At 30.4% G+C, this 12,743-nt stretch overlaps 1 protein-coding gene across 1 annotated transcript in view; it reads left to right on the forward strand.

Annotated features, from left to right (window-relative positions):
- LOC145293865 (programmed cell death protein 10-like) overlaps positions 1-12,743 on the forward strand; it is a 67,208-nt gene that overhangs the window by 17,803 nt on the left and 36,662 nt on the right. Inside the window, exon 2 of the mRNA XM_080140604.1 lies at positions 2,059-2,313. Coding sequence (XP_079996730.1) covers positions 2,242-2,313 — 72 coding nt within the window. The 5' untranslated portion in view covers positions 2,059-2,241. The remainder of the gene's footprint in view (positions 1-2,058; positions 2,314-12,743) is intronic.

Below are 12,743 nucleotides of genomic sequence, written 5' to 3' on the forward strand. Positions count from 1 at the left end.
GAACTTATCTTTGAAATACGTTACCATGGGATTGCTTCCCAGTATGCTGCAACATGATCATCTTCAAATCCAATGTTGATAAACATTTGACATAAACCGTCCTCCTAAGTCATCAAATTTTGTCCCATTTCATTATTTTCAATCCTCTCATAATATTCTTTATCATTCAACTGACAATCTGTCATGAACCTTTATACTTTTGAATGGCCTTGATAAGTGATTATTCATTAATAAATAAACAAAACAAAACCAAACCTCCTGTCCTCATCAATATAAATAAGATACAGATTATTTGCGACCTTTGAACTTGAAATAAATTTATGACATGTATTTCGTGTTATATTGTCATTTCTTAAGTCTCATCTTTCTGTAAAATGTTTTCTTTTTAAACAAATTTCATACACAACTAAAATCCTCATATCAAGTTTCATCAAAATCCATTACATTTAGGGAATTGCGCTTAATTAGTTCCTAATGACTTTGGATCAAATTCAAAGCAAGTCTAAAATATTTGAATTTTTAAATGCGAAATTGTCCATGTATGCCCTTAAAACCTTTTAAAATACTACCAAAAAAACTGAAACTTGCCAAATATGCCTGGTCAACCAAGTGTAAGAAAGATACAAACAATTGCACTTATTGAGACAGTTAAAATATTTTAAAAATCTCTCAGTTGAAATGTGAGATAGTGGGTGAATGTCTGACATCTATTAGGATGCTCTATCCCCAGTTAGAACAAAATGATAAAATTAAAAAAAAAAATAAAATTATTAATTATTGTTCAAATTTCACAAAATCTCACAACACCTTTGCAGGAAACTAAATCAAACGAAATACAATTAACATTACTAATTCTTACAACTAATAACTGTATTTGATAATTAACTTGCCTGGGTGTTTGGAGGTGTATGTTGAAGAAAAAAAAAGTGATATTAGGCAGGCAGGCAGGCAGGCAGGCTCGAACCTGTACTGCGAAGGAGGAAAAGAACGTGAAAAATAAAAATGTGACGCATTAGCTGTTGCACCCATCACCAAACAAGAAGTGGCATAGGTTTAAATTAAGGCTAGACAGTCGAAAAGAGGTAATGGCTTTCGAAATCAGTGAAAAAAGCGACCCCCCCTCCCTGTAGAAAAGTGCCCAGTTGAGGGTAAAGGAATTAATGTGTGTTGGCCAATTTTTTTATATTTGTCGTCTGAAGGGTCGCGTTTCAAAATGATACAGATCTTGTGAAAATCCATCGCCTCTGTCAAAAGTTTTAGGCAAAAATACATACATACCTATATACATACATTTAAACAAACAGGTGAGATTAAATTAGTTTAGGAGTGAATCCTATGCATATAAATATATACCTATACACTTAACTAACTATTTAAATGGAAACTAGTTGTATTTGCATGATGTTTGCATGGAGCACTTTGGAAGCATAATTTTTTTTTAATATCTGAACTATTGGCATGAATGATTTTAGATATTAAACAATGCTCTGAAGTTGAATATTATGTTAAAAAAAATTTTTTTTAATTGAAAATAAATGTATTGAAGAATTTTTTTAGTTTACGTTATTGAAGATTTGAATTTCAAATGCCTAATCTATATATCTATAAAAGTGAGATGGTGTGTGTATGTGTGAGGACAATTATCAGCCTAATATACTCAACGAATTTTCGATCTACAGACTTGAAATTTGGTATATAGGGTATTCAGACATTCTTTCCGTTTTACTTTTTTTTACTTCATTTTTTAAAAGGAATTTAACGTTATCTTTAATACTGGGCAATGTCAGGTACATCCTCTAGTTGTAAATAAAAAAGATGTGTAAGCCGTGTAGCTGCAGGAAACACACATGAAGTGGTTACACAATTTTCTTCATATAAAGATGTGAAAGTTTTATTTTTTTATTTATCAATTCAAACAAATGTAATATTTTAGCAAAAATATCAATCAAAACGTTTTTTTTTTTTTTTGCTTGTTTTTTCAAATAAAAATGATTTGTTTGATCGTTTATTTTCAATAAATTTTGTGACTTGTTCATGAGATTATCGTTTTCTTTTTAGATCCTCCTGCTTACGAAAAACCCTCGTCAGCTGCTCTTCATCCGTGATTAAGCATCATCTTCGGCTGTCTTAACTACTTTATCGACACATGATACCAAGCTGAGATAAGATTAACTCTAACAAATAAAAAAAGATCCTTTCTTTTTGATTTTTGTGAGATTTGATATTAGAAAAATATTAAATATGACCATGGGTGATGAGTCCCTATATGCTGCTATGACTATTCCTGTCGTGATTGGACCAATATTAGAAAGGGTGAGTAGATTTTAAAAAAAAGTTTTATTAAAATTATTTATCCCAATAATAAACAATAATAATAATAATAATAAAAAATGAAATGATCTTAATTGTTAAAGAAATTATCAGTCTTTATTTTTATTTTATCTATAATTCTAAAACTCTGTGGCCCTCCAACCGCATCTTGTCTAGCAAAGATGTTGTTGTCATGGAAATCAGTTTGTATTTAATAAAATTCACACTCCTTTCATAATCCAACCATATTGAGTACAAATAAACTTCAGTCTTTGCTTAATTTGTAGACATACAGTAGAACCCCGGGATACAGCATTAAAAATTAGTAACAAAATACATTACCGTATACAATGTACACGTATATAATCAAATAATATTATAAATAATATAGTAAGGCGGAGCAAATACCGTAACCAGGGGTCAGAAAAACATTGTATTCCACATCGTAACCTGAAAAAAATGTATTCTAGGGCCACTGCATCCCAGGGTTTTGCTGTCGTTTCAATCATGAAACTGTTTTATGTTTAGATTTCAGTTTCAGTTCTAGCTGATAGCTAATTGATAATCATATTTTTTTAATTTTTCACTTTTCAAATCAGGACTAATATATTGGATACTATGAAATAATCGACTATAATAATATGAAATCTACATAAATTAAAATATATTCAAGCATATTTTACGACCAGGCAATGCAGAGTGTCCCTGCTAGTTTTGATCAAATTTTTCCAAAAAACCCGTTACACCAAATGAATTCTTTATGACTTGTGACTTGTACCTATGACATGATCTAGCAGCTTGTACCTATGATTAGCAATACCAAATGATGTGCTGTTTAGCACCGGACAAGGCACATTCTGCTACTTAATCTGGCAGTCATAGTTTTTAAATCAGTAATTAATAGATTTCTCCTACATTAATCAATACAAAACTTGACTTGATTCAAAATAAAATTTTCTTTAAAATGGTATTTTAATATTTTTGTTGTGAAGGCAGAATTAAATTGCAATTTCTTGGAATATATATATTCCAAAAAATTGCAATTTAATTCTGCCTATTAACAACAAAACATGCTACCATGCCTCTGCAAGCGGTAGATGATTTTTCAAATGCACGCGTTTTAGGTCTGTTTATATAAATACTCGACACAGAAGTTCTACTAGTTGATAAAGTTTCATATTTTTAAACTAATAAGAGAAAAGTTGTCTTTATCATAGAATTTTAACAAAACACATGCAACTTTCTAGTCAAAAGTTGAGGCTTTCTCGTACAAAAATAAATCAAGATAGAAACTTCATTCAAACGGTATGTAATAGCTAATATATTTATTTCTTTTGTTACAAAATTTGAAAAGTATTGGTTAAGAACTTTTTATGTGCACATCGATACAAATGATAGTGAGTGCCAATATTTGATTTTTTTTTTTTTTTTTTTTTTTTTTTAATGCCATCTGCCACAAGCGATGTGCGATGCCATCATGTAAATTCATAAAACACCTGTTTACAAAATGGCTTACAGCAATGAAGCATACATTTTTTATTTTTAATTATTTGGAAAACATCGGTTTATGATTATGAACAGAAAAAGAATATTTTTCGTAATGTTCTATTTTAGCAGATAAAAATTTTTTTTTTAAATATTCATTTCAAACAAAAAATTGTACAGAAAAGAGTTTAGTGCTTATGCACTTATGCTACCGTGCTATTTTAAAAAAATGATATTTTGAAGTTTTACAATATCTTTTTTTTAATTTTTTTTTTTTATTAAATTGTTAGGCGAAAATACAGAATAATTAATTACAAAACACCGTCCCCTTCTATCTTAAGAATGGATTTTTAAATAATAATATTTCAGCACTGTAACGTAAGTGCATAAGTACCTAAAATTTATTCGTATAAAACTAAATGAAAAATACGTTTAAATAGGATAAGATTGTTTTATGCAACAAATAAGATGCCCAAAAATGTTATCAATTTTATACATGTTTATATTTTATTCTGTCATTGTTATATTATAAATACTGAAAATTTCATTAAAATTGGTTGATTTCCTGAATTTTGGTACCTTTTTAAGTAAAGGGGGTGGGGTCTGCAAGTCTAAAACAGAGTCCCCAAAACTTCTGAAACGCTTTATTTAGAAACCCATTCTTAGCACAAGGATAAGGTATTTTGTAACTATTCTTTACTTTCACCTAACAATTTAAAAAATTAGGTGGATGTTTAGAAGATTGTCCCCAATCTCTAAATTCCACAATTTACAATTTTTTTTTTTTTTTCACATTAATATCCTCGATTACAAACTTTCAAATAAATAAAAAAAATTTTTTTAAAGAATATTTCTTATGACTTTTATTCTTGGAGATCAGTTCAATTATAAAGTTCTACTAAATTGAACACCTACTTTGTGACCATGACATAGAAAAATTGTGACTCTCATATGACCGATCAATATTCCCGTCAAAAAAAGGGGATTACAAAGGAAAGTTTCTTATCCCCCCCCCCCGTCATCTATCTTATCCATTTCATCTATGTCATCTCATTTGAAAGAATCCCAACTAATAAGAAATTGTGAAAAAAACTTTTTTTTTTCTTTAAGAATTTGGTAAAAAAATTGAAATAGACACTCCAAGAATGGACCTTTTGCAAAATTTTACAGAAAATTATTTGTTACATTATGCACAGACAAAACTTCTTAAAAATTTACCCTAACCCCTTTTTTAAACGGGAATATTCATCAGTTGTGTGAGAGAGATGGCCACCTATCGTAACATTTATTGGGTTTGTTTTACAATCCAGAGACATGAAAAGGTGGTCAAAAAATAAATATATAACAAATAAATGTTACCAAAGGCAAGATAAGTTACTCTTCTACCTATCTCAATAAATTTTTGGTGTTGTAAATGTTTATTCTGTTCGAAAAACAAGTAGTGTCAAATGTTACATGAGAATAATAAAAAATGACTGCAATGTCTGTTTAAATCTTTGATGTCTTAACAATGACTTAAAAATAAAAAATTATACAAAATATTGGTAGAAACCCACCTGATAATTGTCATGGCAATTTAAACCATTGAAATGAAACTTAATTAAGGTTAATGTACTTGAAAACACTATAATTGTAATCTGTACAAAATTTTCTTTCATTTAATATGCTACAAGCCATATTTTGTTAATAATTTCTTTGAATCATGTTGTGGTGGTCATCTTGGATTTCCCGGTCGCTATCTTGGATTTTTTCTTGTGTAATGATAACAAATTGTAATATCCATCAGAATAATATTTTGCATGATGATAAACCCTTACCTCCCATTTTATAGCTGTTTTTTATGATTCTTCCACTTAAAACTGTTAAAATGAAACTTAATTATGCTAATTAGTATAATGCACTTAAAAACATAATTTTAATCTGTACAAAATTTCCTATCATTTTATATGCTACAAGCCATATTTTGTTAATTTCTTTGAATCGTATCGTGGTCGCCATCTTGGATTTCTTGGTCGCTATCTTGAATTTTTCATGATATGATAATGACAAATAATAATGTCCATCAGAATAATACTTCATACAATGATAAAGCGTTAGTTAATATTTTTCTTAGCTGCTTTTATGATGTTTCTACTTAAAATGAAATTGAAATATGCTAGTTAGTATGCTAATAGTTCATAAGTTACCAAGTGAGATGGTTGTAAATCCAGCACTTTGAACCTTTACAGTGTTATTTTTTTATTTATTTTTTTTATTACATTTTCACCCCAAACAAGGCACATTGCCACTTTGGTGTAGGGGGCTACTATCAGGGGAAACATCTACTGGGGTACTATGTAGGGATTAGGGCAGCGAGATGTTTGTTCACGTTGCACTTGAACTTATGCATGTCAGTACAGTTGGGGAAGCAGTGACCTGGAATGGAATTCCAAAGTCTAGCAGTTCTGGGGAAGAAACTACTGGAGTAGAAAGATCTTTTACATCTAGGGATCTCTACTGTGTGGGGGTGGGATTTTGCAGCTTGTCGGGTCTGTCGAGGGTGTTTACGTCGTGGGGGCACAAGTGCTTGCAGTTCAGCAGAGCATTCACCATTATAATACTTGTAGAACAGGCAGAGGGATGCAACATTTCGACGATGGGACAGAGGCTGAAGCTTAGATGCCAGTTTAGGGCCTATCAGATTTGCGACTCTCTTTTGAACCCTGTCAAGGAGCGAGAGACTAGTAGCAGATGCACCAGCCCAAATATGACAGCAATACTCCATACATGGGCGAATAGTGGCCTTGTAGAGGTACAGGATACTTTCGGGTGTTAGAAGTTTTTTAGCACGGTAGAGAGAGCCCACGTTCCTTGCAGCGGCCCTGGCAATGCTCTTGATAAAAAGATCTGAAGATACAGCTTTTAAAGATGGGTTAGTCTGTAAATTGTGCAAATTTCCTCTCATTTTCAATCACAAGCTTATATGCATGTGAATAGGACTGGCAAAATGTCCAGTGAACCATGCATTTTTTTGATACTTTGAATGGTCATAACTCCAGTTCTAATGAACTGATTTAAAAAAAATAAAGATAATATATTTTTTTTTATGTTCTTTTCGATAACGCTTGATTTGAGTTTATTTGATGTAAAGAAAAAAAAAATGGTGTGGTATTGCTACTGATTCGGTGACTTACGCCCATGATTTACAATGAATGGAATTACAATAGAAGCCACTTATGATCACTTTGGAAATTGTTTCTTTTTCTCATCCTTTTAATCAGATTATTCTTTTATCGAAAATTTCAAATTGAGTGCAATTTAAAAATAATTCAATTAGCATTGTAATAAATAACATTTGCTTAATTATGGCAAAGACTGCTAAATTTGTCTACAACATTTACCTACAGATACAACTGCAGACAATGTTAACAAATGAAAAAATAAAGCACATATATATATATATATATATATATATATATTTAATACAACAAATTGGAGGCATTAAACTAGCAATATTGTTTGACCATAAAACGCTTTGAATGATTACAGATTTCAAGGTAGTTCTGCTAAAATAGTCATATTTTAAAAACGAAAACACTTGAAGTCCTCAAAATACCATTTTGTTTGGAAGTGAATATCCTTTCACATGTTTTAATAGATAATCATCTACATGATATATTCAAAGAGTTTTTAGCAAATAAAATGATGGGAATCTTAATGCTCTTCTTTTTTTTTTTCTTTTTTTTTTACGAACCTGCTATGTCCTTATAAGAGCAGTACCACATTTCTATGAGGAATTTTATGATAAAATTTGAAAAACAATCAGAAAAAAGATGTCAATCTCACTTACTGTCTGGATATGAAATATACTGGTCTATTCATTTTGTTGTCTTAAAAATAAAACTTCAACATGTGTATTGAACATTTTTTTGTAAATGTTTTTCATACTCAAACTAATAAATAAATCAATGTTTTTTATTTTTATGTGTTAAAATGAATATTTTTGTTGATTTCTCTTTTGGTACCAGCAATTCTTAAGTAACGTCTTCCCCTAAAATGTTGACCCAGTTTCAGTGAAAGTAAACAATTTGACTGACTAACTTGCTTAGTTATAAGCAGCACTAGTGGCTGTCGGTTATTTTCTTTGAAATTGATGACAGTTTTGTGAACTACGATCACAGGTTTATTTTGGAAAATAAACAACAATTCTTGTTAAAAAAAATAATACAGTTTGATTCCTTTTTAAAAATAGTGGCCTCTTCAAAAAATATTGATTTTCAAATATACTCAACTTTCAAACTTGTAGTAATAAATGATTTTCTTGCTGTCAATTTAAAAACTAAAAATGATTCTACATTTTTAGACGATTATCAACTTAAAAAAAAAACTTGGTGGAAAAAAAAAATGACAACAAAAATAATTTAGAATTTAGAGTAGAAGGGATCAGTTTCACATATAAATTTAATGTATAATGATCCCCCATTTCCTGATAATTTTTACCTTTTAGAGTAGTTAGTACTCCAAATTCTTTTGATATTTTTTCAAGTTGAAAAGTTAGTGTGTGTGTGTATATATATATATTACCCTACCACTAAATTTAGGTTCAAGTAACAAGATCACCTCTCCAGAAAGAAAACTCCTTTAACCTTCTACTAACCCTAAGTCCAAGTGTAAAAACCCCCTCATACAAACCATCTTAAAACCACATAATGGTCTTTAAAAAAAAATTTAAAAAAACACACAGGATTTGTCTCTCATATAAAAATAAATTAACTGTCCCAAAACACTAAAATGACCAGGAAATGGGGAAAATTGGGCATCTTGGCGATGTTTGTTTACCATACACAAAAATAGTCATAATTTCATTATTTTTTTTCTGATTTTAAAGTTTCAAAAGATTCTTTCTTAGATGATCTATGTATGCCATTATTGAGACATTTTAAGCAATTTAAATTTTTTCATGTGTATTGCTAATTAAACAAAATGTATGTAAATGCTGCACAGCAATTTAAAAAAAAAATTATTAAATTTTCAAAAGCAAATGTATATATACATTATTTTTTTCTTCGTAATGATTTTTATGAAATAATTTGAAGTAAAAAAAAAAAAAAAAAAACTTCCTCTGGATATATTGTACTGGATATATTGTATTCGTAGTGACACATGTCAATTCATATGATACAACTTTTTTGTCCAACTTGTTTCTGTTGCTGGCATTTTTAGAATCCAGTCTGTAAATGAAACTTGGTATAGATGGCTCCTCAGGCTGTGTTATCTATTTCTACACAGCCACCTTTCATATCACAAGTTGAAATTTTTTTTATCTTTATTTGAACAAAAATAAAATCATAAAAAGAAAGAAAATCTTATTAAAAAAACAAAAAAATTTGTTTGATTAGTTTTGAGAAGGATTGATAACATTATCTTTGGGTCAGTTTAAATAAAAAAACACAACTTTTATTCATTAACGCAAAACATGATCTCAAAATTCAAACAAATTTTAGTCAAAACTGATGTGTCTTAATGCTTTGTGATTGATTGGTTTTGATCACACAGGATTGATAACATTATCTGTGATAAGTGAAATTCATTGTATTTACTTAAACAATGTTAAATCATTGAACTAGAATGATATGAAATAGAGGACATTGTTACAAGTTTTAAAAATAAAGATAATTAGATAAAATTAACAAATAAAAATAACACTTTTATTCTGATATTTTCATTAATATATTGATTAAAAAAAAAACAATGATTTAGATTCATGCAAATAGTTTCAAACACACTTAAATGTTTCAAGAGAATTAGATTATTTTTGAATTCACTTATGTTTTTTTTGTTGAAAGTCTAGACTTCAACCCAATTTTTAAAAAAAACACACACACACACAAAAATACATACATCATAAAGATTTTTCTGTATTTTAAAAAAAAAATTTATTTTTAATTCTGGATAAAAAAAGTTTTTTTAACACTGAAATCCTTAAAGGACTTTTTTTCTGAATGTTTCTTTTTATTCAAAAAAAGTTATTTGTTTATTTATTTCTTTTTTAATGATTCTTTTTCTTTAGAATATATATAAATAATTTTACTTTTTAAAATATTAAAAAAATTGTATTTTTTCTTATTTGATTTTTCACTTACCCACCCACAAGGGTTGGATGTGACAAAATGTGGGATGTAGCTATTACTAGCCATTAACAAAGCATTATATTTTGCCTCAAACTGGATATTTTAATTCAATTAAATCTTTTACCTAAAAGTAGTAAAATAAATGATAGCACGTTTATGTTGACTTTTGGAAAACTATACAATCTTACTTATTACTTAAAACTGTTTTTATCTTGCTTATCACTGTACACACTTTTCATATGTACACAAAAAATCTTTTGACGAACTGGGCTCTGTACACCTGATGTGTGTGTGTAGAATTTGCAGAGAGTGTGTGGGTGATAGTGGTAAGTTCTATGGCACATTAAAACCTCTGCTTGATGGTCGTGTCTTCTCCCAGATATTCTCACAGAATATGTAGAATAGAAGGACAGTCTCTTTTTATCATATCAGGTTGACAAGAAAGTTCTTTAACTTTTAAATTCACATGGACATATCTTGACTCAAGCAAAAATTTATTGATCGAAATAAGCACCATCAAAATCAACACATTTTTGCCGGCACAAAACAAATGTATTTATGCCAGTAATGTAAAGATCTTGTGTTCTGGTGGCAATGAAGTCACTGAAGGCGTTTTTGATATCGCTTGGGTTTTTGAAGCATTTCTCATGCAGAAAGTTGAGATGCGTGAAAAAGTGGTAGTTGGTAGATGAGAGGTCTGGAGAGAATGGTGGATGAAGCAGTTTTGTAGCCTAATTCGTCCAACTTCTGCAAGGTCGGTTTAGCAATGTGTAGTCGGGCACTGTCATGGAAAAGAATTGGGCTTTTTCTGTTGACTAATGCTGGGTGTTGTTGTCGAAGTTTCTGATGCATTTAATCCATTTGTTGACAGTACTTTTTCACCCGTAATGATTTCGCCTGTATTCAAAAATCTGTAATGGATGAGACCAGTCGCAGACCACCAAACAGTCAGCATGACCTTCTTTTGGTGCAACTCTGGCTTTGGGAAATGTCGTAGAGCTTCATCAGCATCTGATCACTGAGCTGAGTACTGCCAGTTGTCGTAAAGAACCCACTTTTTATCGCAAATCACAACTCCATCGAGAAACAGGTTGTTGCATAAAAGAAGGGAAGATGACACTTCATAACAGCGTTTCTTTTGGTTGTCATTCACTTCGTAAGGCAACCATTTATCAAGTTTTTTTTTTTTTTGTCTTTTCAATCTCTCTCAAGTGGTTGGAAATCGTCATATACATTATATCTAATTCAGAAGCAAGTTCTTGAACAATTATGCATGGATTGACTTCAACTAAGGCTCTTAATTGATCGTTGTCAACATCTGATGACTGACCACTATGCTCACCATTTTCAAGACTCTCATCGTTGGAATTTCTTAAAACAACCATTTTGTTGTGTGTTCAGTAGTGATTCCTGAGTCCAACACTTCATTGATATTGCGAGCTATTTCAGCAGCTTTTCGGCCTAGCTTAAATTGAAATAAGAAAATTATGTAAATTTTCTTTTCTTCCATTTTGTGTACACCATTCTGAAAAGAGGACATAATTGTTTTAAAACTATTGTAATTTAAACTATTAGAGTAAAAAACACTCTTTAAGGTGATATACAAAGTAAAAATATAACGAAAACTTATTTGATAATACATCATTTGAAATCTAAATTAAAAATTCTGCAAGAACTTTCTCGTCAATTTAATAAAATTTGAAACAACTTTAACATTTTCATTGAGTAAAAGAGGAATGGAAAAGAAAAGAGGGTTAGTAATGGAATGTCGATGAGTATGGACAGATGCAAAAAGGTTAGGAACTTGTGTTTGAGGAGAAAGGAGTTCATGTATGTGTATCGTATACAGGTGTTGAAGCCAAGATTCAGTGGATTATATATCTCCATGTTAAAGTTGAACCCAGGGCCAAAGGCTCGGAAAGGTTAAGTTGTACCCCAATAGAGAAGTTTTGGGATTGGTCCAAGCCATGTGGATTTGTCAGTAGTGTATTCTGACTAAGGAAAAAGATATAGCCATGTGTTAAGCCCTTTTATCAGTTCACTGGCCTCTGATTGGACAAGGCAGAAAGAAAATATAATGCTTGCACTAATCAGTACTGAGCTTATAAAGCAAAGGTACATTTAAACACGTACACTGCAAGGTGTCGCTGTCGCGGTTGTCTGGAATCATGGCTGCTATAAATCTCCCATAGGCAATATTGGCTTTAGCCTTCCTTTTTTTTAATCTCAACATCTGCGTTCATTATGTAAATATAGGTTTCACTTGTGTTTTTGTATCTAATTTGTGGAGGTATTTATGTAAACATTTTGTTTTGCTTTTCAATAACTTTAACGTCTTCTATGTTTGGAAAAAATTCAAGAAATTTTGAATGATTTTCAAAATATAAAATTCAATGATGATTGGGTTACCACAATATCAAAAATTTTAACTTTAATATGATGCAAATACGATTTTAGAATTTTGACTTTGATATGATACACGATATAATACTCATATGAAACATGATAATCTATATTACTTTCGATATCACTGAAATAGTCTTATAACAACGTTACTGGTAAATGACACTAAGTTTAAGATTACAGGTAGTTGGAGAAAGTAAGGGAGGAAAGAAAGGATCGCAGAAAGAAAGATGGAAGAGAAGTGAAATAAACACTGTACAAAAGCTACATGAAAATCTAGTCAGGAGAGAAGGAGAAAGTATTGGATAGAGAACACTTGTACTTGAAATGCATTCACCTGAGGTGAGTTGAACTGCCTCCAAACATTCTTGCTACTCGTTCCTCATGAAAACCACCCACCAAGCCTGATGATTTGAAGTTGATGATATTACCTGG

This window comes from Euprymna scolopes, chromosome 15 (assembly GCF_053919585.1).
Source record: "Euprymna scolopes isolate OS-2025 chromosome 15, ASM5391958v1, whole genome shotgun sequence".
NCBI classification, from domain to species: domain Eukaryota; kingdom Metazoa; phylum Mollusca; class Cephalopoda; order Sepiida; family Sepiolidae; genus Euprymna; species Euprymna scolopes.